Here is a 26075-nt window from a genome sequence, read left to right on the forward strand (position 1 = left end):
GCCCCTTTGGTATTGGCCTCTAGACCATAGTGCCCTGTATCTGGGGGTTGTTATATTGACTCTGGCCACTAGGTTGCACTGCCCTGAACACAAGGGTTGCTATATTGACTCTGGTCGCTAGGACAAACTGCCCTGAACACAAGGGCCACTGTATTGACTCTGGCCGCTAGGCCACACTGTCCTGAACACAAGGGCTTCCGTATTGACTCTGGTCACTAGGTTACGCAGCCCCAGACCCAAGGACCGCTGCCTTCACTCTGACTCTTGGACCTCAGTGTGGTGAGGTCTGAGACAGTTGGGCAAACAATAACCATGGTGTCCACACACCCACTATCAACCCCGGCAGGAGATGGGGTGTGCGTACACCGCCACAGGGCCATTACATGCAGGGGCGGCTCTAGGCATTTTGCCGCCCCAAGCATGGCAGGCTTCAGGCCTGCGGAGGGTCCACTGGTCCCGCGGCTTCAGGCCTGTGGAGGGTCCGCTGGTCCCGTGGCTTCGGCGGCATGCCTGCGGGACCTGCGACTGGCAGAGCGCCCCCAGTGGCTTGCCACCCCAAGCACGCGCTTGGCGTGCTGGTGCCTGGAGCCGCCCCTGATTACATGAAGGATAATACTGTGACTAGAGAATAGGAGCAGGAGCAAGGTGGTCTGGGTTGTTTTCCTGGCTTTGCTACAGATTTGGGCAGTTCCTGTCCCTTAGGTTCTTCATGAATAGAAAGGGTGTTGTGAGGATAAATTCTCCTGTCAGGGCTGCCCAGAGGATTCAGGGGGCCTGGGGCAAAGCAATTTTGGGGGCCTCTTCCATAAAAAAAGTTGCAATACTATAGAATACTGTATTCTCGTGGGGGCCCCTGTGAGGCCCAGGGCCTAGGGCAAATTGCCCCACTTGCCCACCCCCCTGGGCAGCCCTGTCTCCTGTCCCTTAGGTTCCTCATGAATAGAAAGGGTGTTGTGAGGGTAAATTCACTAATATTGCAAAGTGCTTTGACCTCCTGGGCTGAAAGGGTTTATAAAACTACAAATCAATATTACTACTATTTTTAAAATTAAAAGAGAGTTTCCAGAAAAACTGTTAGAAAAAAGATTAATGATTGCTTTGCAATGCAGGTCTCTAGTCACCAGATGTGTGAGACCATCATACTGTCTTGTAAAATCAGATGCTAAATCTGAACAGCATAATTTGAATCCAGTCAAAGGTCCCTTCCAGTGTGACTTTGAATTAAGCAGGCTTTGTCTAGACTGTCTGGAGACTCAACAGCACATTTGAGTGGAATCTCTTGTAATATTAAGGTGTCAGAAAGCAACGATGAGTCAATAGCTCTTGTTGCCTGCATTTCAATTTAAGATAGAAGTTTCATTCTTGTAGTGAAGAAAACATGTTTCTACATTTAAACACAGGCAGCAGCACCTGGCCGTTGTGCAGGAAGAATCCCACTTGATAAGAAAATCCGAGCATGGTCTCCCTGTGCATGCCATTGTGCATGTCGTTCTTCAAGAGCTTTTCCTCCAACACAACATGGTATCGGATTTGGTCTTCGTCCTGCAAGACATGGGGGGTAAACCAGTGATGTGCTGCCAACATTTTAACAAAGGTGCACTCACAAGATGTTCAGCTTAGTTGGCAAATGTTTGGGTGAAATATTGTTTACAGTGATGTTGTAGCCGAGTTGGTCCCAGGATATTAGAGAGACAAAGTGGTTGAGGTAATATCTTAATACTAAATAGGTAAGTTGGTCCATTCAAAGATATTACCTCCTCTACCTCATCTCTCTAATAACAAAGCACAAACATGTAGACAGGTTATGGGCCCTTATGCTGGGGACACCTACTGACCTCCAGGGTCTAGGAAGAAATTTCCCTGTGGGCAGGTTATTTCATATTGTTTATTATGGAGTTTCTTGTACTTTCTCCTTCAGCATCTGGTATTGGCCACTGGTGGAAGCAAACTACTGTAGTCTGAGCCACTATGGCAATTGCTATATTTCTGTGCATAGGGCTGGCCGACGGATTTTGGGGAGAGTTAGCAAGATTGATCGTTGGGCTACATCCCAATCTTAACTAATTCATTTTACATAAAATCCTGCATGTGGAGGAGCTCTCTACAGAGTCATAGAAAGGTAGGGCTGGAAGAGACCTCGAGAAGTCAAGTCCAGCCCCCTGTGCTGAGGCAGGACCAAGTAAACCTATACCAGTGGTTCTCAAACTTTTGCACTGGTTACCCCTTTCACACAGCAAACCGCTGAGTGAGACACCCCTTATAAATTAAAAACACAATTTTTATGTTTAACACTATTATAAATGCTGGAGGCAAAGCAGGGTTTGAGGGTGGAGGCTGACAGCTCACGACCCCCACATAATAACCTTCGCACCCCCTGAAGGGTCATGACCCCGGGTTTAAGAACCCCTGACCTAGACCATCCCTGACAGATGTTTGTCCAGCCTGTTCTTAAAAACCTCCAGTGATAGGGATTCCACAACCTCCTTTGGAAGCCTATTCCAGTGTGTAATTCTCCTTGTACTTAGAAAGCTTTTCCTAATATCTAACCTAAATCTCCCTTGCTGAAGATTAAGTCTATTACTACTTGTCCTACCTTCAGTGAACCTAGAGAACAATTGGTTGCCATCCTCTGTATAACAGCCCTTAACATATTTGAAGACTGGGATCAGGTCTCCCCTCAGTCGTCTTTTCTCAAGACTAAACATGCCCAGTGTTTTTAACCTTTCCTTGTACGACAGGTTTTCTAAACCGTCTATCATTTTTGTTGATCTCCTCCGGACTCTCTCCAGGTTGTCCACATCTTTCCTAAAGTGTGATGCCCATAATTAGACACAATACTCCAGCTGAGGCCTCACCAGTGCTGAATAGCGTGTGACAATTACTTCCTCTTACCTACAACATTCCTGCTAGTACACCCCAGAATATTAGCCTTTTTTGCAACTGCATCACACTGTTGACTCATATTCAATTTGTGATCCACTATAACGCCCAGATCTCTTTTAGCAGTACTGCCACCTAGCCAGTTATTCCCCATTTTGTAGTTGTGCATTTGATTTTTTTCCTTCCTAAGAGTAGTACTTTGCACTTGTCTTTATTGACTTTCTTCTTGTTGAAGTTCAGACCAATTCTCCAATTTTTCAACACTGTTTTGAAGTCTATTCTGTCCTTCAAAGTGCTTGTAACCCCTCCCAGCATGGAGTCATCTGCAAGTTTTAGGTCTCTTCCCCACCTCCCCAGTTTCCTGCTGCAGAAGTGAAGACAAGCAGCTTGATCCTTTCAACCTCAGCTATCTGTTGGCACTGATTTATATCAGTTTACATTTTGAAGCTTATCTCCACCAGGAAAAGGGTTAGATCAATACTTTATAAATGAAAGCTGAGGCTTTCCTTCACACAGCTTTCTGCATGTTATTGGTGGATTGAACATTTTTTCTTAAAAATGGTTAAGTTGTTTTCTGATTTTAAAAATTATTGGTTTTTGTGTGGCTTCAGGTCTTTTACCATCTTGCTGGAGTTACTTTGTAACTTACATTTTGTATGGTCAGTAATGCTTTGTTTTAGTGGCCTGTTCTGCTTGTAATGGACTAGTGGGATCAGGGGAATAATTTTCAAGAGCACTTAGGGCTACATCTACACTGAAAATAAAGATGAGCGGCAGCATGTCTCATAGCCCAGTTCCACTGACTCAAGCTCATGCTATGGGGCTAAAAATAGCAGTGTCAAAGTCTGGCTCTGAAACCCAGGGAGGGGGAAGGGTCTCAGAACCTGGGCTCCAGCCTGAATGGGGAAGTCTACAGTGCTATTGTTAGCCCTGTAGTATGAGCCGCACAAGCCCAAGTCAATTGATCCAGGCTATGAGATTTTTTTTAAATTTTTTTTTCCAGCATAGACATATCCTAAGGGACTCAATAGCCTAATTCCCACTTTACTTTAGATGTTCCACTTCTAACAAGCCTGTTTTGTTTTTCAGGAAGCCAATTAATTTTTTTCCCCTGCTTTCACCTGTCCAGAAGGCTAATATATGTGGAACATGTTTAGAATGCTCTTCCAATTTACATATTAAAATTCATGCCATGTCATGCTCTTCATGTCTTTCATAGATCTAGTGAAAGAAATGACTCCAAACTACAACATTTGTAAATTTTGCTATGTCCTTTTGGCTTTTTTCATGCAGTAATGTAGTGTCCATTTTGAATTCCCACCGGGTAGAAATCCTACTGTTTTGTTTTCAGATATCTGAGCTCCCTTAACTAGGCACTTGGGATGGGAACATTAAATCTCACTCATCATCAGTTAAAATGTAGGGAGATATTTCCTGCCACCTATCACCAGCAGGCTGAAAAATACCCCTCCTGACCAATGTTCTATTTGGGCCAAATCTTGCTCCCCCTGAAATCAAGGATTGGGCCCAGTGACTGCTCCAAACTCCTCCCTCTAAGGCAGAGCTGCTATAAAATGGGAAAAGGTCTGACCACTTCCTGCCTCTGCCTTTCAGGGAGCCACACCTCAAACAGAGGCAATCAGTGTCTATGGCCAAGAGGAGAGCCACAAGAAAATTACAGGTACAATATATAGTGGCTGAAAAGCAAGAACTGAAACCTCCATATGCCAGAATAAGTAATAGGAAAAAATGAGGGATGCATAGAAAACTAAAGCCTGAGTGTGTACACCTGTCAGTCACTGCTTGCTCTTGGTTTAATTACCTTTTAAAGAAGGATTGAAATTAAGACCATTTTTCCTCTTACCCATTCTTAACCCAAATGTCAAGGTGCAGTTACAGTGGGGGTTCAGCTCTTAAAAACATCTGTTTCTGCAGTACCAAAGCCTGATTGGCTGGCTTTTGAAAACCCAAGCCATCCACAGCATTACTCAACTCTACTTTCAGTTCAATTTAAAAGAAGAAACTTAATAGAGCACCCATTAAGCCTTTTACACTCTGAAAGCTTGATCCTGCCAATACCTGTGTGTGAATGGACTTAGGCAGGGCCACTCATCTGAGCTTAGTTTCATTCATGAGGGTTGCAGACTCAGACACTACCAACTTACGTCTGTATAACAATGCCACTTAGGGGTGTGGAAAATCTACACCCCTGAGCAATGCAGTTATACTGACTTGACTCCTGGCATAGACAGCTTCATGTCGACAGGAGGGCTTCTCCTGTTGACATAACTATCACCTCTTGGGGAGGTGAAGTACCTATGCTGACAGGAGATGCTCTCTTGTTGGTGTAGGTAGTGTCTTCACTAAACGCTAGCGGGGCACAGCTGCACCCAGTGCAGCTGCAGCACTGTAAGTGCAGACAGGCCCTTAGGCCAAACTCTGTGATGCTGAAGGTCTTGATGTTGCTGACCATGTCTAGCTGCTCTGTCATATAATTAACTAATTTTTAAAACCAGGTTCAGTTTTCTAAGTGAAAAGGCAGCTCTCAAGGGATACCCTTTCAAATGCTCATTATGGACTTTTCCAGGAAGGTGATTATAGAAACAATAACATTGTATCATGAGAGAACTAAAATAGTATTGGCACAGTTTTTCAGCAGGTTGATGTTCATGAACAAAACAGGCAGTGTTGCCTAGTAGATTACTAGACTGGGGCTCAGGAGATCTAGGTTTTATTCTTGGCTCTGCTGCTGGCCTGCTAGGTGACCTCAGGTAAATCACTTCACTTCTTCTTTGTGTCTCAATTTCCCCATTTGCAAAACAAGCATAATGATATCTCCTTTGTAAAGTGCTTTGAGATCCAATGAGGAAAAGCATTACTAATAACACTATACCTGTTATTTTCAAGTAGAGATGGACAAAACCCAAGAATGATAATTGGAACCTCCCATTGTTTGGGGGAAAATAGCTCATAAACCCATCCCCAACTGCCTTTTTTGATTTTAAGCCAACTTGACTGACTTTTTGCAAAACCCAGACCCTGCTGTTTTATTCATTTCTATTTTCACTCATTCTGTGGAGCACTAGCAGTTTTGAAACTGAAATGGTGTGTTCAAGACTTGTGTATAATACATACCAGAGTGGCAGACTTTTTATTCCTGAGGTAACTTTCAATTGCATCATTATTTGGGGCAAAAACTGTGTAAGTGTTAGCTGCTTCAATTTCATTTGCCAGACTATATTGCTGTTGTGGAAAGACAAAAAAACTTGTAATGATAATCTGCAACCAGCCCAAACACACACAGTCCAGAGAACTATCTGTATTCTTAAAATAATATGAATACTTGCAATAACATAACCCCTGAAAATGGAGTAATCGGGCATCTGTTCTAAGCGGGCCAGCAGTTTTGGCAATGTGCCACTCAGACCTCTGAGTGGTGTTAGAACCTGAAATCAAAACATAGAAACAATGTCAATACATTGACATATATGCTTGCAAGTGCAAGGACTGGAAATAGAATAAATTGATGTACCATACAATATTTTTCCTCAGCTGTTTTCCCATACAAGTTGCATTGCCTTACTCAGGAGGCCAAGGAATAGAGAGCAGGGTGCTAACTTTTTAATTACATGGTCATGTACCTTATCAATAACATGGATGATTCCATTCGTGGCTGCAATATCACCAACTACAATGTTAGCTCCTTCAATAGTGATGTTCTGGAAAGCAAAGGAATAGGGTTTACTTTCACATCACAGTTACACCAGTTTGCTGATTGTGCAGCAGATTGCCACCTGTTTACATAGAGCTAGACTGTATCCTTGTCTAACGTGGCCAAGCAAGATGCATGGGAGACAGTAAGTATTCCTCCCACAGCCTAGCCCATGTTAGGGCTCCCCAGATTCTCAGTCCTGGAGCACAGGGGCTGCACCCCTGATGATTCGCTCTGAAGAAACTGGATGGGGAGTAGGTGGCATTGTGGCTCTGTCTTCCCTACTAGCGCTGGGTGAAATTTTTCAGATGAATAGTTGACAAAAATGCAGTTTCAGTCACCCTGAAACTATCCATGAATTTGACACAAATAGCTTCAGTCAATCACAAAATGCCCAGAAAGAGAGGGGTTACTGCTACTGTTGGCCCTTGGTAATATTTAACCCAGGGGTTTGGGTACTTGCCTGGCACGTGGGAGACCCGGGTTTGGATCCCTGCTCTAAAACCAACTTTTATGATTCACCACAAATTCTGAAAAATTTCACATTCGGTTCAATCTAAACCACACTTTTTTCCCCAGAGCTTTTTAAAATTTTTTTTTTTTGGACCTGACACTGAACTGAAAAATCAGTTATTTGCCCAGCTCCATTCCCTACATGTGGGCCAGTAGAACTGACTAGCTGCATGGAGGCAGCATGCTGGCTTCTTTAAATAGGTAAAGTAAATTACTTCCTCCCCCAAATGTACTTAAGGATCCTCAGGAAGAATTATGTCTCCGAGGCAGAACCTCCTGGTGCTTCTTCTGAGGTGGTGCACCTAGGCACCACGTCTCTTATTACGGCTTGCATGCTAAAAACACTATCTAGCCCTCAGTAATTTTAAGAAGTCTGTGCATTCCCAAAGCTTTACTGACCTAGTGGAACCTCTTCAACATGCTCCCCCAAAGAATACTCCTTCAAGGGACTAAATACTATGGAGTTTGCATATTCCCAGAAATGTGTATAGATTTTCTACAATAAATCAGACAACTTCTGAAGGCTAGGTTGAGAGGTGGTCAAAGACACCTGGCTTCAGTTATTTACCTTTAAAAATACTTTCAAATGATTTGGGACCATCAAGCTGTGCATGCAGTCAGCCAATGTAGTTGCACGGTATTACTATTACCCTAATCCTCTCTCCCTATCCCTAGTATTGTTTGTTTGTTACCCTTGCTTAATGTGTCTTGTGTTAAATTAGATTGTAAACTCTTCAGGGTATGGATTGTGCTTTCCTATTTGTACCCCCTTACAATGGGGCTCTGATCATTTAGGGTTTCATGCTGCTACAACAATACCAATAATAAACAAACATATAAGAATTGATGTGTCTCAGTCTGGCTGTCTAGATAAAGCAGTAGAGAACATAGTACAATATTTGTCAGAGAACCCAACAGTGTGAGAATGTTGTAGAGAAATTCCTTTAATGCCTATGTCATAGGCATCTTTAAATGTAAGAGTATGCATGCGTATTAATATTATTATACCACTACTGATGGACTGAAAGCAAAATGGGATTTCAAGCTAGTTGACAAGTGATCTTACCTCATTTTCATTAGACAGATGCAGGAAATTGTTATGCAGAGATGTTGCCAGCATGTCAGATGATGATAAATTCTGGAGGTCAGCAAGTCTATAAGCTCCCACTAATATATGATACCTAAAAGGAAATTCAGCTGGATTCTAATGTTTGTATTTTCTTACAGCTTGCAGATAAATACATTTTGGTGTTTCAGACCACACTTTCTAGGTCAGATTCTGCTTTGAGCTACGCTGGGCTAAAGTTGGGGTTGTTTGTTCAGTGCATAGCACAGCTGGGCCCTGGTCTCAGCTGGGGATCTTAACGCTACTGTAATAATACAAATAATGAATAATTGTCTTCAATGGGATTACCATTTCAGTGTAAAAAAGGAGAATCTGACTCACTGTCTTTAAGGATGTAAAAGCTGCCTCGCTGTAATGGGTTCAAATTAAAACTATATTTGCATTGAAAACCAATTCATTTAAAGAATCAGATGTATCAAATACTAAACAAAACATCAACATACTTTAGTAGGGTTGCAATGTTATTCTTTGACATCCAAAAGGCTTTCTCATCTTGATCCATGTTTTCAATTGCTCGAAGGGAAGGCACAAGGATGGTCAGATTTGAAGTCACCGACAGCATTGTGTTTATTGAAGCCTCCTGAATCAGAGTAAAATGTGTTATATTATATGTCCTAAGCTTGTGTCATCAGGTGACCCTTTTAATAGGGTTCCATACATGAGTTGTCCTGTGATTGGTGTGGGGAGGAAGAACCATTAAGTAGCGTAATGATTTGAACCAATGGCTACAAAGAAAGCTACCAAAAAAAATGTGTGGAAAGTCAAAACAGTGAATTTTTGGTCAGTGTATGAAGAACGGAAACAATCTTAATAAGGAGAAGAACCAATTTTAATATAAGAAATGAATTAATCTACACAACTATCTTACTGTGTCATTTATTTTATGTGTTTGAATTACAAAATATTGTGGTTACTACTGCTGCTTGATAATAGTTGCAACTGAAGTACCCATGAAGGGTAGTCAGATGTATTTAAGAAACAGGATAAATAGAGTTAATAGCCATGAAATAGGTAATCTGCCAAATACAAGGTTCACATTTGAAAGATTGTATATTTAAGCAGAGATTTTCCAAGAACCATAACGGAGTTATGCATCTAACTCTCAATGAATTTCAATAGGATTTGGGTGCCTAATTCCCTTCAGGTGCTGTTGACAATCCCAGTTTTAACATGGGGCTGTAGGCTGCTAATATTTGAGGATGCTAACTCATGTTTCATTTAGCAGTGTTGGGCCTTAGGCTGTGGAAGAGACTGGGGAGGAGAGATTAAGAGGATTAACCTCTGTGTAACTCCTTTCTCATAAAACAGAACACCACCACCAAATTTCACTCTTGCTAATTTCACTCTTGCAAATTTCCATGGAGCAAAGAGGTTCAAGTTTTGCCTTGCCCTGGCCAGTGTGCTGCCTGGAGACTGGCTGTGGTCTCTTCCTGGTGCTCCTTCATCACTTTTGTTGTCCTTTCGGTGTCAAGAAAGGAGAATATGCATAAACCAGCCCCCTGAAATAGCTGGGAATTTTATCTGTTAGTGTCATCTTTCTTTCAAGTCACCATTGCCACCAGCATCTGAGGGCCTCACAAGTATTTAAAAATAGAACTAACAATAACAATCTTCCTCTTCCTTCCTTCCTAGTCTGTAGGAAAAAACAGCATTCAGGTATGAAAATGTATAAACATGAACATTCCTGCCAGAGTATGAAGTTAAAAATATGCCCTGAAAAAGACCTCCCTGTTTTGCTTGTCTTATCAAACACCATTTGATCCAGAGAGAGGTTTTCCCCTACCCCTAAAACACAGCCTCAGAACATAGCTCAGGCAACCATAGGGCCTGATCCAGCCCACTGAAGTCTGTAGAAAGATTTCTACTGACTTATGGGCTTGGGTCAGGCCCACAGTCTCTTTCTGGGCAATAAGTCTCTAAGGGCCAAGAATTGATTTGTACAAAATCTCGGATAGTCATTGTGCTTTGATTTCCTAATTCCTGCTTTTTATGAAACTAATTTGCAACTGGAAAGGATATGTGTAAAGGCCAATGACATCCGGTGTCTTGAAAACCACTTCTAGATGGCTAGTATTCTTACTGTGGGACAAACCTGGGGACAAACCTGCTTCAAGAACCCTGCACTTCTTATTATTTAACGAAATACTTGGCTTTTGTTTCAAGACAATGGAACTGAAAAAAAAATTAGCTGGTGAGTGACCATGGGTCTGGTGTGGAGGAAGGACTGAAGGGAATGGGGGAGGCTGCGGATTTTGATAGGAGATAATTAAGACATTACATATCATTGATTGAAAGTATTTTTGGTAGGTTATTTAGATAGCAGTGATTATAACTACAAGAGTGCCATGAACAGCATCTGTGCAATGGAGAAGGAGCATCGCACAAATATACAGAATAGAACTTGCTACTAACCTGAGATGTTAAAATCATGGAAGTTGCATTGGCTCTTTTAATAGACAAGTGGGGAATGCGACACTATAGAACACTGGTTCTCAAACTGTGGGTTGGGACCCCAAAGTGGGTTACGACCCTGTTTTAATGGGGTTGCCAGGCCTGGCGTTAGACTTGCTGAGGCCTGGGGCTGAAACCTGAGCCCCACCACCAGGGGCCGAAGCCCAAGGGCTTCTGCCCTGGGCAGTGGAGCTCAGGATTCGGCTTCTGCCCTGGGCGGTGGGGCTCAGGTTACAGGCTCCTGCCCGAGGCTGAAGCCCTTGGGCTTTGGCTTTGGCGTGCGCCCCCCCCCCCACTGCCCATGGAGGCAGGTCTTGGGGCGGGCTCAGACTTTGGTCCCCCTTCCTGGAGTCGTGTAGTAATTTTTGTTCTCAGAAGGGGGGTCACAGTACAATGATGTTATAGAAGAATATATCTTTTAACACTACAGTTCTTTAATTTAAGAGGTGGAGTTTCTCTGATGTAGAGCAGGAATGTCCATGTCCCTATTTCAATAGACTTTGTGGTCTGCTCCCTGCATAGAGTGTTCACTCTTCTCTCTCTCTCTCTCCCCTCTACCATCTGGTGAGTTTTGTGCAAGCCTTGCAGCACTTTCGTAATACTTGACTCCTAATACATGTCTTATTTCCACTCTTGTTTTGTTATTTTCTGCCTGTAAAATTGCCAATGAAATATGCTGCTGTTTGAGAGCCTTAGTCACATAGGCAGCCAGGTAACTATTTTTAAATTAGCCACATTATCCTCCAAGTCCACTCTGCTGTGATGGCTACACTACGTGTGACAATGGTTAGGCAGCTGGCATGTTATGACTGTTGCTTATCACACTGTTCCTAAGGGTCTGTCTGTTACGCTGTGCTTGCTCCATTTATTTGTTGGATCTACGTATTGCCTCTTGTCTTATATTTAGACTTTAAGCTCTTTGGAGTTGGAAGTGTCTGTGTGTTTGTACTGCACCTGGTATAATGGAGGTCAGACTTCTAGGTTCTACTGCAATACAGTGTGATGGGGCAAGGCCAGATGGCTACAGTAAAGTAGTAAGGAACAGGTATGTTAGCCCCAGGCTAACCAAATCCCTAGTACCATGGTAAGGGCTGGCTGGAACTAGTTAAAAGCCTCCCAGTTAGTCAGTGAGTTTGGGGTGTGAGGAGCTGGGAGCAAGAGGTAGTGGGAGGATTGAGGAGTACAAGCGTTATCAGACACCAGGAGGACGGTCCTGTGGTGAGGATAAAGAAGGTGTTTGGAGGAGGCCATGGGGAAGTAGCCCAGGGAGTTGTAGCTGTCATGCAGCTGTTACAGGCAGCACTATAGACAGCTGCAATCCACAGGGCCCTGGGCTGGAACCCGGAGTAGAGGGCAGGCCCGGGTTCCCCCCCAAACCTCCCAACTCCTGATCAGACACAGCAGGAGTTGACCCAGAGTGTGGGGAAGATCACTGAGGTGAGCAAATCTGCCAATAAGCGCAGGACCCACGAAGGTAGAGGAGGAACTTTGTCACAACAAGTAATACATTACAAGAGAGAGCTGGCAAATGTGAATCCGTTTGTTGTTTGGAACAGTTTTTTCATTTTGTTCAAACTGATGTTTCTAACCCTACTATAAAGTCAGACATTATATTGTGATTCACCTGCTCATCCATTTTTTATGGTTCAATCAAGTCAGTGCAGATGGTGGGTTCCTCCTCACTTGCTCTGATAGTCAGAATGATGACCACTCACAGTTTAGGATTTTCATGCCATCCAGCACTGTGCAAATAGGCAGGAGAAAGAATTCTCCTTCCATCCCCTTTGCTGTGGAGTCTACAGCAGCCATTGGCTCCACAGACCTTACGCAGCCTTCTCACCAAGGGGGGAAGATAGAAGCAGGAGCGGCTCTAGCGATTTCGCCGCCTCAAGCACGGCGGCACGCCGCGGGGGCGCTCTGCCGGTCGCTGGTCCCGTGGCTCCGGTGGACCTTCCGCAGACGTGCCTGCGGATGCTCCACCGAAGCACTGTACCGGGGAAAGGATTGGGCCCAGACTAGGAAGGAGTCTAGTTTGTGAAAGAAGCTTATTGGAACATCTCTGAGGGTGAGATTTCATCGGTAATCAGCTTATCAATGTATTAGGCTTAGACTTGCATGTTTTGTTTTATTTTGCTTGGTAACTTACTTTGTTCTGTCTGTTATTACTTGGAACCACTTAAATCCTACCTGTTATATTTAATAAAATCACTTTTATTTAACCCAGAGTAAGTAAGTAATACCTGGGGTCGCAAACAGCTATGCATATTTCTCAGTCAGTGTTATAGAGGGTGGACAATTTATGAGTGTACCCTGTATAAGCTTTATACAGAGTAAAAGCTTATACAGGATTTATTTGGGGTTTGGATCCCATTGGGAATTGGTGTCTGGGTGCTAGAGACAGGAGCACTTCTAAAGTTGTTTTCAGTTAAGTCTGCAGCTTTGGGGCACGTGGTTCAGACCCTGGGTTGGTGCTGGAGCAGACTGGTGTGTCTGGCTCGACAAGGCAGGGTTCTGGAGGCCCAAACTGGCAGAGAAAACGAGTTCCGAGGTAGTCTCAGCACATCAGGTGACAGTCCCAAGGGGGTCCCTGTGATCAAACCCATCACAGGGAACATCACTAGAGATCCACATTTCTATATATTAAAAGGATAGTATTTTCCTCAAACAAAAGTATACTCACGTTAACCCATTGGTTAAATCCAGCTGCCTCTGACAGAGCAGACAACTCCTGATCCAATAAAGAGAAGAATTAATACAGAGGTTATTCATAAGACCTACATAAGTGGCCTGATTTTCAGAGGTAATGAGCCCATACAGCTGCTATTGCAATCTGTGGTGACACAGAATGTCTGTCCTGGGTGCTATCACATGGAGATGCAGGGATTCAGAAGGCATACAGAATGAGGATAGTGGCAGTTGTACCATCAGCAATCAAATGGTAACATTTTCCTAGTACTATGATATACTTTGGTTTCAGTGGGAATTGAGAAAGCTCAACTCCTCTGAAAATCAGGCCACCTAATGCTTAAATATGCATGTGTTAATTATTTTATCATTTAATTTATAGGTGTTTAACTTTGGGCTAAACATTTTATCTCTAAATATTCAAGCACAAATCTTGGCTTAACTCAATCCTAAATAAATCAAAAGCAAATTCTTTGGTTTTGTGCTGTATGTACACCACCTAGCACAATGGGGTCGTGGACCATGACTGGGACACCTAGGCACTATCGTGATATAGATTAAATGATAAAGTCATTAACACAGAGTTAATGTTGCCTGGTGGTAGTCTGTGCCCTTCCAGAATTTAAGTTCAGCAAACTTCAGACTTCTGGAAACAAAGAAATACTGAATTAAGGTTGTTTGCCCATGTAACTTTGCCTTCTTTGAGTGCTGCCCCCTAATCACCCATAACACACACACACACTCATACTCTGCCTGTTGGCTGTAATGCACAGGCACTCCCTGCACTTGCTCTACACTCAAACACGAAGCCTACTCCAACAAAATACCACTTGCCAAATTTAACAGCCGCCTCATACCCTTTTACAACCCCTTTACACGTGCACACAGGATACCATCTAAACCTATGCTTTCTCCCACTCATCATTAAATCCACAGACTGCTCTTCTATCCCACCTCACTGTTGGCAATACCCATGGCAAGAAGACCCCAGTGCCCTTCTGCTTGACATAATCCACACAATTCTGTATTGAAACCCTGCATCTCCAGGTACCATCACCCAGGACTGACATTCTAGGTCACCTCAGATGGCAATGGGAGCTGTGGGTGCTCATTATAAAGGGGCTGAGAGCAGGGCTCAGACACGCCCACAGATGCAAGGCCCCCATATTCCATCTTACATGAGAGGGCTTAGACTTCTCTGATGGGGGTAGGAGCCCCAAGATCTGGCATACACGATCTGGAGCTGCCCCTATTCTCCTCCAATCCACCTGCCACTCACCCCCATGTCCCTTTCCCAGTGTCGTCCCCCCCATCCCCATTTATCCCTGCTCCCTTTGATGCAGCCCCAAACCCCTCTCACTCCTATATTCCACCCCTTAAAATGCCCCTCCCCTGACCGTAAGCATTCTTACATCTAACTTTTGTTTTGTTACAAAAATACTTTAAATTTATTCCCGCAAAATGCCTCCCTCCCAAAGAGGGGCAGATTTTTTTTATATGCCTTTTTGCCCTAGGCAGGGCTAGAACTGTCACTAGCTGGGTGAGTTCAGGACAAAAGACTTACTACTTATTGCCTTGAACTATCCAGATACAGTGAAAACTTTCCACCTACAAATCCTCTTAGCCTCCTTTTTTTGCACATGCTCAGTGTGATTTGTTTGGTGTTTGACCCTTACGCAAGAGCTTCACTGGAGAGCCAAACTCTTGATAATACTGTTTTCAATTTTGCTCCCTGAAAGGACTTGTCGGTGCTATGCACACTGACGGTAATGCTCAAGTTAGTGAGACCCTTATGTCTGATCTCTAGGCGTGGGCAAAAAATGGTGCCAGACTATATCTTTAGAAAAGCTGTTTATTTCAGGGGGCAGTATCTCAGGAATCCCTTGTTCAAATGACCTCAAATTTGGATCACTACCCATACCCTGCACTCCTACAGGGCACACTAAATTTCAAGGCAATCTATGTAACAGTGCAGATTTTACAGCACTAAGAAGAGACCTTCTTTACACAGAATGGTCTTCTCAACCTTAACTATAGTGAAGATAGTGCTCCATTATAATAAACATAACAATTAAAGGCAAGTCAGTTTTTAAAACTTTCTTTTTTTTTTTTTTGGTAGTACTGATAGTGAATGGAAATCCTTTAGGGTCATTTTCAGAAATGGGACATTTTTAGTAGCCAAAGTGTACTGTAGTCCTAGGAAAACTATACTGCTATTCAGTTATGATTCCCCATTCCCATGCAGCATGTTTACTGCAGACCTTCATCTTGAGTGTAATATCTCCCTAGACAGACATTTTGTTTTCCACCAACTGGAGAATGGAAGAGTTTTCAGGCTCTGTGTTGCCATTTCCAAGTAATGTGAAAGGTTGCAAAATTAACCTGATATTATAAATCCATTGGCAAACCTGCTGTAAATGTCTTTATGTTCTGTAATGGATTCTTAGTAATTTATTTGGTTTCTGTTCATTTCAGTGCTGAGACTGGGAACAGATTGGGCTATAAATGGTAATGCCAATCCCAGTTTCTTACTGCTGCCAGCTTAAAAAGAAAAGATAAGAAAGCTGAGAAGATTGACACATACTTTTCTTTTTCCTATCCAGTTAAATAGTTGAAAATTTACCTTCTTCACTAAATGACCCGTTTTGTTCTCCTATTTTACTTATGAGTCGATCTCTGATCAAAACTGACAGGTTCAGCTGAGACTAATTTTCAAGGTCAGACTTTCATATAAACTGGGCATCCGCAGCTCTCAATCACTTCAGTTGGATTTTGTGAAAATATATGAAAATTAGGCTCCCATGCTGGCATTTTCAGAGGGTTAATGAAATTAGATGCCCAATTCCCTTAGGCCCCTTTGAAAGTCCTAGCCTCTCTCTTTAAATACAGTATCTCATTTTGGGGATTTGCAAGAGTCTCAGCAGGAATGCTGTCTGCAGTCAGCATTGTTGTGCATTACATTGTTATCGTTGTTCAGAAGTTACGTTACTGTCTCCCTAGCCAGCATCACTGTCAGAATCTGCAGTTGAACTTGCCCTTAGACAAAAGACCACTATCTTACTTACGTCTGCTGCACTTCCATAGCATATGATGCCATCTCCTTCGTAGCCCTTTGCGCACACACAGTCCCAGACACCAGATGACACAAATTGACAAGTTGCCTTTAAAAAAAGAGGGAGAGAAAATGTAATCTGCCAAAGAGCTGGGGATTCAAGAGATGTTGTTGATATAATATGCTTGCATATAATACAAGGCAATGCTGAGATGTAGCAAAGTTAAAATAGCTGAAAATCCCTTCATTGAGGCCCTGATTCAGTAAAGTATCTGTATTCTGGAAAGCACTTAAGCATGTTTTTAAGTCCCACTGAAATCAATAGGAGTTAAATGCTTTCATGAATGGAAGAAACAAGGTGTGTGAGGTAACATCTTTTATTGGACCAACTTCTGTTGGTGAGCTTGTCTCTTTCACGAACAGAAGTTGGTCCAATAAAATATATTAGCTTTATTTTCCTCCCCGTAGAAAGTTTTTCATCTAGCATACCAGAAAAAATACAATTTAGATAACCAGTCTCATGCCACAAATGATGGAAAGCTCAGAGAACAGTTAGTGGAAAAACTCAAACTGTCAAACCATTGTGAAGTACAAAATTGTGCACACCAGAGCTGTTGCAGATAATTTAGGAACAGAAACAAAAGGCTAAATTGATCAGATAATTTACTGGCAATAAATAATCCAACCAGTTCTAATTAAAAATAATCACTCTTTCTGCAGTGTAGCATATCACATCTTGAAGAATCCCATAATGCCTGACTGAGCAGATACTTCTGGTCTGGAGAGAAGAAATGGTAGCGGCCACTAAGTATTTTAACTATCTGGGAAACGCAAATTGGACCTTGATTTGAGACGTACAGAGTAAATTGCATCATACTAAATGTACCTACCTTGGATGGATGAGCAGACCCTCCTGAAATTTGAACCTATGGCTCCTGAGAGTCTATGTATTGTTAGACTAGATGATGAGACTACTAAGCCCCCTTCCTTTTGCCATCTTTGAAAGGTGAATGGGATAACTGAATCCTGAACTAGCTATTGTAAGTAACCAAAAAGAACTTATTCTATGGTCAGGGGCGGCTCCAGGCCCCAGCACGCCAAGCGCATGCTTGGGGCGGCATGCCACGGGGGGCGCTCTACCGGTCACCGGGAGGTCCACCGGAGCCGCGGGACTGGTGACTGGCAGAGTGCCCCCCGCGGTGTGCTGCCGTGCTTGGGGCGGCGAAATGGCTAGAGCCGCCTCTGTCTATGGTGTATGGATTCAATGGATCTGCACCAATTTACAGCAGCAGAGAATTTGTCTCTGTCTCTTCATGTTTTGCTGATATTCCAAAAACAAACAAATAAACAAACCCCAAAACAAACCATCTAGATATTACAGAGAACATGGAGATCGACTGGAAATTTGATCTCCTTCTTAAAAGACCAAACTATAGGGGCCTTACTCAATTATCACTCAGACTTCAGTCAGGGAAACTCTAATGGATTTCAGTGGGAAAAACTGAATAGGGATCTATTTGGATATCAGCAATCACTTCACCTGATACTGAGGGACATTTTCATGAACTCCACTGAGCTTTAAAGATCCTATAACAGGGAGCTGAGACATATTTGCTCTAGCGGAATGCCATTCATTCTCATGTCCATGGAGGAAATATTATCCACTGATGCATACAGTAAAAGAAATGTTATTTGACAATTTTTCTCTGAACAAATAAACTCACCAGATGATGGCACTTTCCATTTTGTTCCAGACAAGAGTTTATTGGTTCACATTCAATTCCATTCCCCCGAAATCCTTCCTTACATTCACAGTCATTCTACCATTCCAACAAAACAAGGCAGTAAGGTAAAATGCTTAAAACATTGTAGAACATTCTAAACACTGTGGATCAGATTTCCAGATGGTGTTTATCCACATAGCTCCACTGACTTCAATGGTGTGACACCAGTTTACACCAGCTGAGAATCTGTCCCTTTGTACTTTAAACCTACAAAGGATTTGTGTTGAAACTCTGAGCCTACTGTTGCATCCCCAACATTAATACCAGCAAGCTGAGGCCCAGCACACGGTGGAGCTGAGGGGCTGAATCTTTTGGCATCGTTCCCAGTGTGTCCTGCATGGATGTTTAAAAGAATTGGTGATTTTAAAAACTATATACATGTCTGCTCTAGAAATAGCCTAGAGAGATAATTGGCATTCATGGATTGTAGATGGATTTTTAAAATTTTTTTCTCAATAGCTGTAAATAACTAAAGAATAAAGTACAGTCCCTTTCCATAGAGAATTAATAAGTTTTTTTCAGAAGAAGTGAGTTTTAAGGCAAGATTTAAGATGGAGAGAAGGGTAATCATTTGGGACATAAGAACATCAGATTCGAAGGGGCCTCCTGTATCATCGACTCCGGTCCCCCGTTATTGCAATAAACCCTCTAAGTACCGGGTTTACAATGGTGCCAGAGGCACCCTGGCGCCAGGCCCATGCTCAACAGGGGCCTGTCAGCCGGCCGTGCACTGCGCTTCACTTGTGCTGCCAGCCGAGGGGCCACCGCAGGCTGGTTCCTCTCCTCTCCAGCCCCTCCCCTATGCTCCTCTCATCTGTCCAGCCAGCCCAGGTATCCCTGCCCCATCCCATCCCCTCTGCCCACTTGCTCCTCTGCCGGCTGGGTTGGGAGGCTCTTGGGGGTCATGTCCCACAGGGATCTGCCTTCCCCCCCCAGCGTGGCTGCGGCTCTGAGCGGTCTTGCTCTGCCCGCTACCTCCTGGGACTGAGCCGCCTGGGACCAGTGCAGGGGCCAGGTCATTCTCCCCAAATCCCTGCTGAGCTCCAACCACTTTCACTTGGTCCCTCCTGCAGACTCCCATTGGCCCTGCACCTGGAACCTCCCTGTGCATTCAGATCCCCCACTGAGCTGTCTGCACCCAGACTGCTCCACTCAGAACCCACTTTCCCCCATCTGCGTCCCCCCACACTAAGTCCCTCTGCCAGGGTCGGCTCTGCCATTTTTGCCACCCCAAGCAAAAACAAAAAACAAAAAAATGCTCGGACTGCCGCCGCCCAAACTGCCGAAGCAGAGAAAAAACAAAAAAAAACCCACCTGAAAACCAACCAACCAACAATGCTTGGACTGCTGCCCGAACTGCCAAAGTGCCAAAAAAAAAAAAAAAGCCACCAAGAATGGACGGAATGCTGCCCCTTAGCATGTGCTGCCCCAGCCACGTGCTTGCTCTGCTGGTGCCTGGAGCCGGCCTTGCCCTCTGCACTTGGATCCTGCTGCCGGGCTGAGCCTCCCTGCCCACATCTGGTGTGTCTGGCACAAAAGGAGCAGGGCCCCAGGGTGTTTCTGAGGCAGGCATGGCCCTTGTGCTGTGTCAGGGTCAGGTTCAGCCTCACTGCCAAGTCCCTGTCCCGGGGGGCGGGGGAGGCTGCAGGGTATTCTCCCACCTCCATGCAGCCAGTGGCCTGTGCTCCCCACTGCCATGGTGGAACTTAGAATCATAGAATAGCAGAGTTGGAAGAAGCCTTAGGAGGTCATTCCACATTTATTTATTGTAAAAAAAAAAAATTGCAGAATTTTAAAATATTATGCGCAGAATTTGATGCAGAATTCCCTCAGGAATATGGGGCGCTGTACAGCTGTGATGGGGGGACTCTGAGCGGGTGTTGAACAGTAGGGGATCTGTGGGTGGGGGAGCTGGGCAGGGAGTATGGTGTGAGGGTGCTATGCAGTTGTGGTGGGAGGTCAGCGGGAGGGGTCTCTGGGCAGGGGATGCTGGGCATAATGGGTCTGGGGGCATTGGGCATAGGGATCTGTGGGTGAGGTCTCTGGGTGAGGTGGCACTGGGCATAAGGGCAGGGCACTGGGCAGGGGGGCAGTGTGGAAGGGACATGCTGGCAGTGCAGGGCTGGGTGGGCCAGTGTGTGTCTAGCAGTTGCGGGTTTGTAAACAATGCCCTTGTGCTGCGCTGAGTGGGCCCACTCCCGCTGCACTGCACCTCATTGGCCCCAACCGGCCCCTCGCTCTGCGGACGGCCCCCCATCACATGCCCTTTCCCCAATGGGGGCCCACAAAAAGTTAATCTGGCCCTGTGTCATATAATCCCTTCATAAATTTATCAAGCTCCATCTGAAAACCACTTTGGTTTCTTGCCCCTACTCCTATGAGATGAGGGACACAAGATGTGCGAGGCTGTTCCAGGTACGTGGGATTGCATGGAAGAGGGCACATAAAGGGAGTGGGAGAAGATGTAGCTCGGTAGCAAACTTGGGCAGAACAGAATGAGGTAGAGGTAGTGCAGGAAGATATGAGCAAAACTTACCTGACCTGGCCCTACATATATGCAGGTAGCATTGTTATGGCACCCTCTGAAATTTGGTAGCAGACAATTGTTGATCTCTGAACAATCTCTTCCATTCCCACTCCATCCTGGCTGGCACACACATGTGTGAGTTCCGAGGCCTGTTTTAATACATTCTGCCTGTGGAGACATGTCAGAGTAAACAAGTTTAATGGACACCAACCACCATCTTAAAATGGACAGCTCGGAAAAGGACATGCTGGAAAGGAGATGGAATCTTTGGCTATGACGCTAGAGAACCAAACTCTATTTTTTCCCCTTTAATATTTTAATGGATTTTTTTTTTTTTAGTGCTCGTGAATAGTGCTGGACTTACAGCCCGGGAGCTTGACGTTCCCCTTTGTCCACAGGTGGCAGTGGTGGGCAGTGAAAGGTTCCCTCACAATGCTGTGTCAGTGTGTCTCACCCTGACTTGGAGGAGTGGAGGGACCACATTTAGGAGGTGTGAAGGTCTCTGTTGACTGAATCAAATCTTTGACCTCTGAACTGATGCAATCAGCAAAGATGCCAATTAATGCCAGCCACCATGGGTGTTGTTATGTGGATACCTCTGCACTGCTGACTGTAATGCAACTAGCAATTTATTTCACATAAGCTTCCAAGCAGTCATCAGATGATAATAAATAACTTTAGGTCACTAATAACTTGACCTGAATTTGATCTGACAATTTAAACATTGAAAATAATTTTAAAATCCATTACTTAATCCCTTGAACTAGTTACGGGCTTCCTTGTAGTAGATCCTGGTCTGCCATCTCTAAAGAGGAAAAAGATCCCTCATTGCCATAGCATTAGCATCATTATGGAATGGGAGGGCATAGAGGAGTAGAGAGATTTCAATCCATGGTTCTACTGCTTTGAAGGAAGATTTTACTTTGGGTTATATTAAGAATGTCACAGAACTCTCTAAAAAAGCTGTGTGGCATCCATCTTTGGGCATAATGACTATATAAATCATAGCAATTTTCATAGCAAAGCAACTGTAAGGGCAGGAATTTTAACTATGGGAAGGATGTGAATTTGGTTGGGAATTCAGAATTTATATATGCAAATATTTCTTACTCTATTCCTAGCCTTTCTTTAGATTTCCTTTAAACTAAGCAATTCATTCTGTAAGAAATTGTATACTTACATTGCTATCGCAACCACCTGGAGCTAAGCTAGCACAAGGATTTACTTCACTGCAGGTTGTCCCATCTCCCTCATATCCAGGTTTGCAGACGCAGCTATAAAAACAAGGTTTGATTAAATCACTTCGCATGATAGGACACTTGTAAAATTAAACTGAATTGATTTTTGATACTATTTTTCTTTAGCACATTGTCTAAATTACAGGTTGCTTAAAATTATTAGCTTTGGCTTTATGGAAGATACCACGTCATTTCAAATACATAGATGGCTAAGGGTGAACATCAGACAAGCACACTGCCCAAAATTTTCAAAAGCACTGAAGTCCCATTTTCAAAAGTGACTTAAGTATTTAGCCTGTCTCATTGCAAGTTAATGAATTTAGGCGCCTAAGATATTTAGGCACTTTTGAAAATGAAACTTAGGTTCCTAAATTGCTTTGACACTTTTGACTGTTACCCTCTTACTTCTGCAATTTTACAAGCTCAAACATATTGATCTTAAGATCTGAAAAAGCTATGTATAATGTGTGGAAATGAGCACAGAACTGGGAATCAAACCACTGAGATCTAATCCCTGCTGTGCAATTGACTCACTGCATTGCTTTGGGTAGGTCCCTTCACTTTTCTGCCTCTGTTTCTCCCCCTCTCAAATGAAAGGAACATGCACGTACCACCTCACAGTATTATTATAAAGATTAATGTTTATACAATAGTGTGAAATGTTATCTTGAAACAGAAAATGCCAATCCTGTAGTTTGATTCTGAAAGTGTTATAGCACACCTAATATTAGTTAGATATAAGTAACTGACCTACCTCATGGCACCATTACTAAGCTGACAATTTGCATGTGCATGACAGAATTGCACAAAAGGCCCACACGGAACTATCTGCTTATCACAGAGTTTCCCAGCATATCCACTTTTGCATGATCCGGCAAGGCAGATTCCATCACTATCTATCCTGTTATCACACTTCCCATAAACACACAGACATTCTGTAGGGGGAATAATAAAACGTGAAATTAAAACAATTGTCCCCATATGCCATTTCTTAAATATTTCAGATTAGTTCTTTCTAAATCTGAACACCTCTAATAATAATCTTCATATTTTTTTATAGCACATCTGTCTGCCATTGGAATTTAAAGTTATCTATAGAAGTGGATGAAGCAGGCACACAACATAATATCTTGGATTGAAAAAACTAAAATGATTACATATGAACAGGTCAAACAAAATCACTAAACTTTTACAAACCAAGGCCCTGATCCTGCAAGAATTTATTCATGTGCTTAACTTTACACCCTATGAGCAGTTCTGTTGAAGTCACAGAACTACTCAGAGTTCCAAAAGATAAACAAATGTTGATGAATTTGCAGGATCAAAGCTCAAAAAGATCTTAATATTATATCTTTTTAAAGTATCTGTGCTTCAGCCTCTGACCTTCCATCATCTTATGGAAGGCCAGTGGCCTCTTAGGCTATGGTTACATAGCGATAAAAAACTCATGGCTGGTCCAGGTCAGCTGATTCAGGCTTGCAGGGCTAAAAATTGCTGTGTAGACATTCAGCTTAGGGCTGGAGCCCGGGCTCTGAGATCCTGCATGAGTGGAGCATCCCAGAGCCTAAGCTCCAGCTCTAGCCTGAACATCTACACAACAAGTTTTAGCCCCAGAGCCCGAGTCTGAGTCAGCTGTCATAGAACAGCTGTATGGTTTTTATCCCAGTGTAGACATAGCCTGAGCCTTAGGGGAAAGTGCTTTTTGCGTACGATAGACTGGTTCATAGTCAAAAAGCTATGGCCAGCAGTGGCTCCAGGCACCAGCGCTCCAAGCGTGTGCCTGGGGCGGCAAGCTGCGGGAGGCGCCCTGCCAGTCTCTGTGAAGGTGGCAGTCAGGCAGCCTTGGGCGGCTTGCCTGCGGGAGGTCTGCTGGTCCTGCGGATTCGGCGGCAATTCAGTGGCGGGTATGCTGAAGTTGCAGGACCGGCGAACCTCCCGCAGGCAAACCGCTGAATCCGCAGGACCGAGGACCTCCCGCAGACAAGCTGCCAGAGGCAGCCTGCCTGCTGTGCTTGGGGCGGCAAAAAAGCCAGAGCCACCCCTGGCTATGGATAATAATGTAACTTATAGAGACAGAGTGAATATCTGTATATTTCATTTTATTTAGTCTATTGTCTCTCACTTTACAGCACATATAACAATATTGAATCCTACAGGGGAAAAAATATTACCATATGCCACTTTTCTTTTTACTTTGGGCCCTATACTAATAGACACCATAGTTATCTAGTAAGAATGATGTTTAAAGTGGATCTGAATCTGATTCCTACATAACCTCAATATTTTCAGATTGTGGATTTTTTTTTCCAAGAGGGTGACTGTGTCTTCATATGTATGTAGACAGCTGCTATTACATTTGTAAACAATTCCAGAATAGAAATAAATGTTGAGGAGGAGGATTTTGTCTGTTTAGATAATCATGCAAGGAAGTCAGACATGAAAAAAACCAATTAACATAAAGCAATCCGAGTCTGATCCAAAGCCCAGTAAAGTCAATGGAAGCCTTTCCATTGACTTCAGTGGGCTGTGGATTAGGCTGTTTGTTGGAAACCATATGAAATTAGCCCACCCCAAAGGCCTTCTACAGAGAGTAGGCCACTATCAGTTAGCTGGGATTGTAGTACAAATAACGTTTTAGAAGACAACAGGTTATGCACAGTGGAGGAGGGAGCAGCTGTGCTTACTTTTGTCACACTGAGGACCATATTTATCAGGGTCTGAACAGAACTGACAATGGGATCCTTGAAATCCATCAGTACAAATACAAGTTCCATTTCCTTTCATTCCATCCACACACTGCAACACAGAAGATATAGGATTTATATACGAATGTTAAAATAATCCTTTTTTGTTACTCTACGGGGGAAAAGTTGTATAACTAACTTGGGCCAGTCTATACCATGATTATAGCAGCGCCCTCTTTAAATGTAAGATGAATCTCAACCCAATGATAAATAATTTTTCTAGTGGAAACTTTCCCCCAGCTTGTGTTTCTTCCCTGTTCCCATATGCCCATAATTCCATTCTCCTTCTCAATTGTAACTTTAAAATGATTATTTTATTGTTATGTTGTTATTATTTTTGCCCCAGACAACCCTGGGCCCCAGAGTGGGTCACTTAAAATCCCAACCATGTCCAATACAGTGTATTAAAACCACAGAATTGGATGTTTTAGTCAACTGGAGGGTTCCACTATCTTTCCTCTCCTATATCAGTGTCTGACTCCCAGATTGCCAACATAGATTAGCAGAGTGTGAACCTCCTGCAATATTTTTCACATTTGTTATGTGCTAAAGGAACAAGGGAGTCTGGAGACTCCCCAGCCCAGCCTGTCTCTACCCCTACAATGTGTTGCTCCATTTACCTGTCCATTTCCTGAGCAGGGTTTGGAAAATCCTCCTGGACACTGATTGCACTCTGGCCCATAGAAGCCTTTGCAACACTTAGGTTCCTGTGAAGTAAAGCACATACTGCTGCATGGCATGTAAAGTAACACTTTCTTCCTCCATCTGAAGACTTGAGGGATGGACCAATCATTCAGGGCTAGATGGTGCCATTTCAGCACAGCCCTGAACTGTGGTTGACCTGGAGTGACACTGTCCCAGAGTCAGCTGCAACCTGTCTCCCAAAGCGTCTTAGTGTGTGATGGACTGCACAAGCTGCTATACTCCTCTAAGCTTTATGGCCATGTGGAGAAGGAGCTCTGACACAGACAACTGTCTGAGGCCTGGGGTGCTGCGCACTCAAAGGGGCAGTGCCTGGGCTGCCCAGAGGATTCAGGGGGCCTGGGGCAAAGCGGGGGAGCTGCGGTGCTTGTACTCACCCACCGGCGGTCCGGGTCTTCGGCAGCATTTCAGCGGCGGGGGGCCCTTCAGTCGCTCCATGTCTTCGGCAGCACTGAAGGGCCCCCCCCTCCGCCGAAATGCCATCAAAGACTCTGACCGCCACTGGGCCAGGGCTCGTGGGGCCCCTGCGGGGCCCGGGGCAAACTGCACCACTTGCCCCCCCTCTGGCCTGCCCTGGACAGTGCCTGCACTCCTGAGATCAGGGACTGCAATTCTCCTCAGTTTACAGGTTGGCCATACACAGGAGTAATTGCCTTACTTC

The 26075-nt window shown here is 43.9% G+C and overlaps 1 protein-coding gene and 1 long non-coding RNA gene across 2 annotated transcripts in view; one reads left to right on the top strand and one right to left on the bottom strand.

The window, feature by feature from the left end:
• Nucleotides 1–26075, bottom strand: part of STAB2 (stabilin 2) — a 140472-nt gene that overhangs the window by 60566 nt on the left and 53831 nt on the right. The window contains exons 21-34 of the mRNA XM_045001297.1: nucleotides 25333–25419; nucleotides 24653–24764; nucleotides 22723–22903; nucleotides 21911–22004; nucleotides 20740–20898; nucleotides 18144–18239; nucleotides 16433–16528; nucleotides 13363–13410; nucleotides 8675–8811; nucleotides 8172–8286; nucleotides 6522–6599; nucleotides 6228–6326; nucleotides 6016–6123; nucleotides 1411–1542 (exon numbers count right to left, since the gene is read on the bottom strand). Coding sequence (XP_044857232.1) covers nucleotides 1411–1542; nucleotides 6016–6123; nucleotides 6228–6326; nucleotides 6522–6599; nucleotides 8172–8286; nucleotides 8675–8811; nucleotides 13363–13410; nucleotides 16433–16528; nucleotides 18144–18239; nucleotides 20740–20898; nucleotides 21911–22004; nucleotides 22723–22903; nucleotides 24653–24764; nucleotides 25333–25419 — 1542 coding nt within the window. The remainder of the gene's footprint in view (nucleotides 1–1410; nucleotides 1543–6015; nucleotides 6124–6227; nucleotides 6327–6521; nucleotides 6600–8171; nucleotides 8287–8674; nucleotides 8812–13362; nucleotides 13411–16432; nucleotides 16529–18143; nucleotides 18240–20739; nucleotides 20899–21910; nucleotides 22005–22722; nucleotides 22904–24652; nucleotides 24765–25332; nucleotides 25420–26075) is intronic.
• The window catches only part of LOC123361035, a 35034-nt gene continuing 13440 nt past the window's right edge, over nucleotides 4482–26075 (top strand). Inside the window, exon 1 of the long non-coding RNA XR_006576105.1 lies at nucleotides 4482–4561. This is a non-coding gene — a long non-coding RNA (uncharacterized LOC123361035). The remainder of the gene's footprint in view (nucleotides 4562–26075) is intronic.

The sequence above is a fragment of the Mauremys mutica genome, chromosome 1 (assembly GCF_020497125.1).
Source record: "Mauremys mutica isolate MM-2020 ecotype Southern chromosome 1, ASM2049712v1, whole genome shotgun sequence".
Taxonomy (NCBI): Eukaryota; Metazoa; Chordata; order Testudines; family Geoemydidae; genus Mauremys; species Mauremys mutica.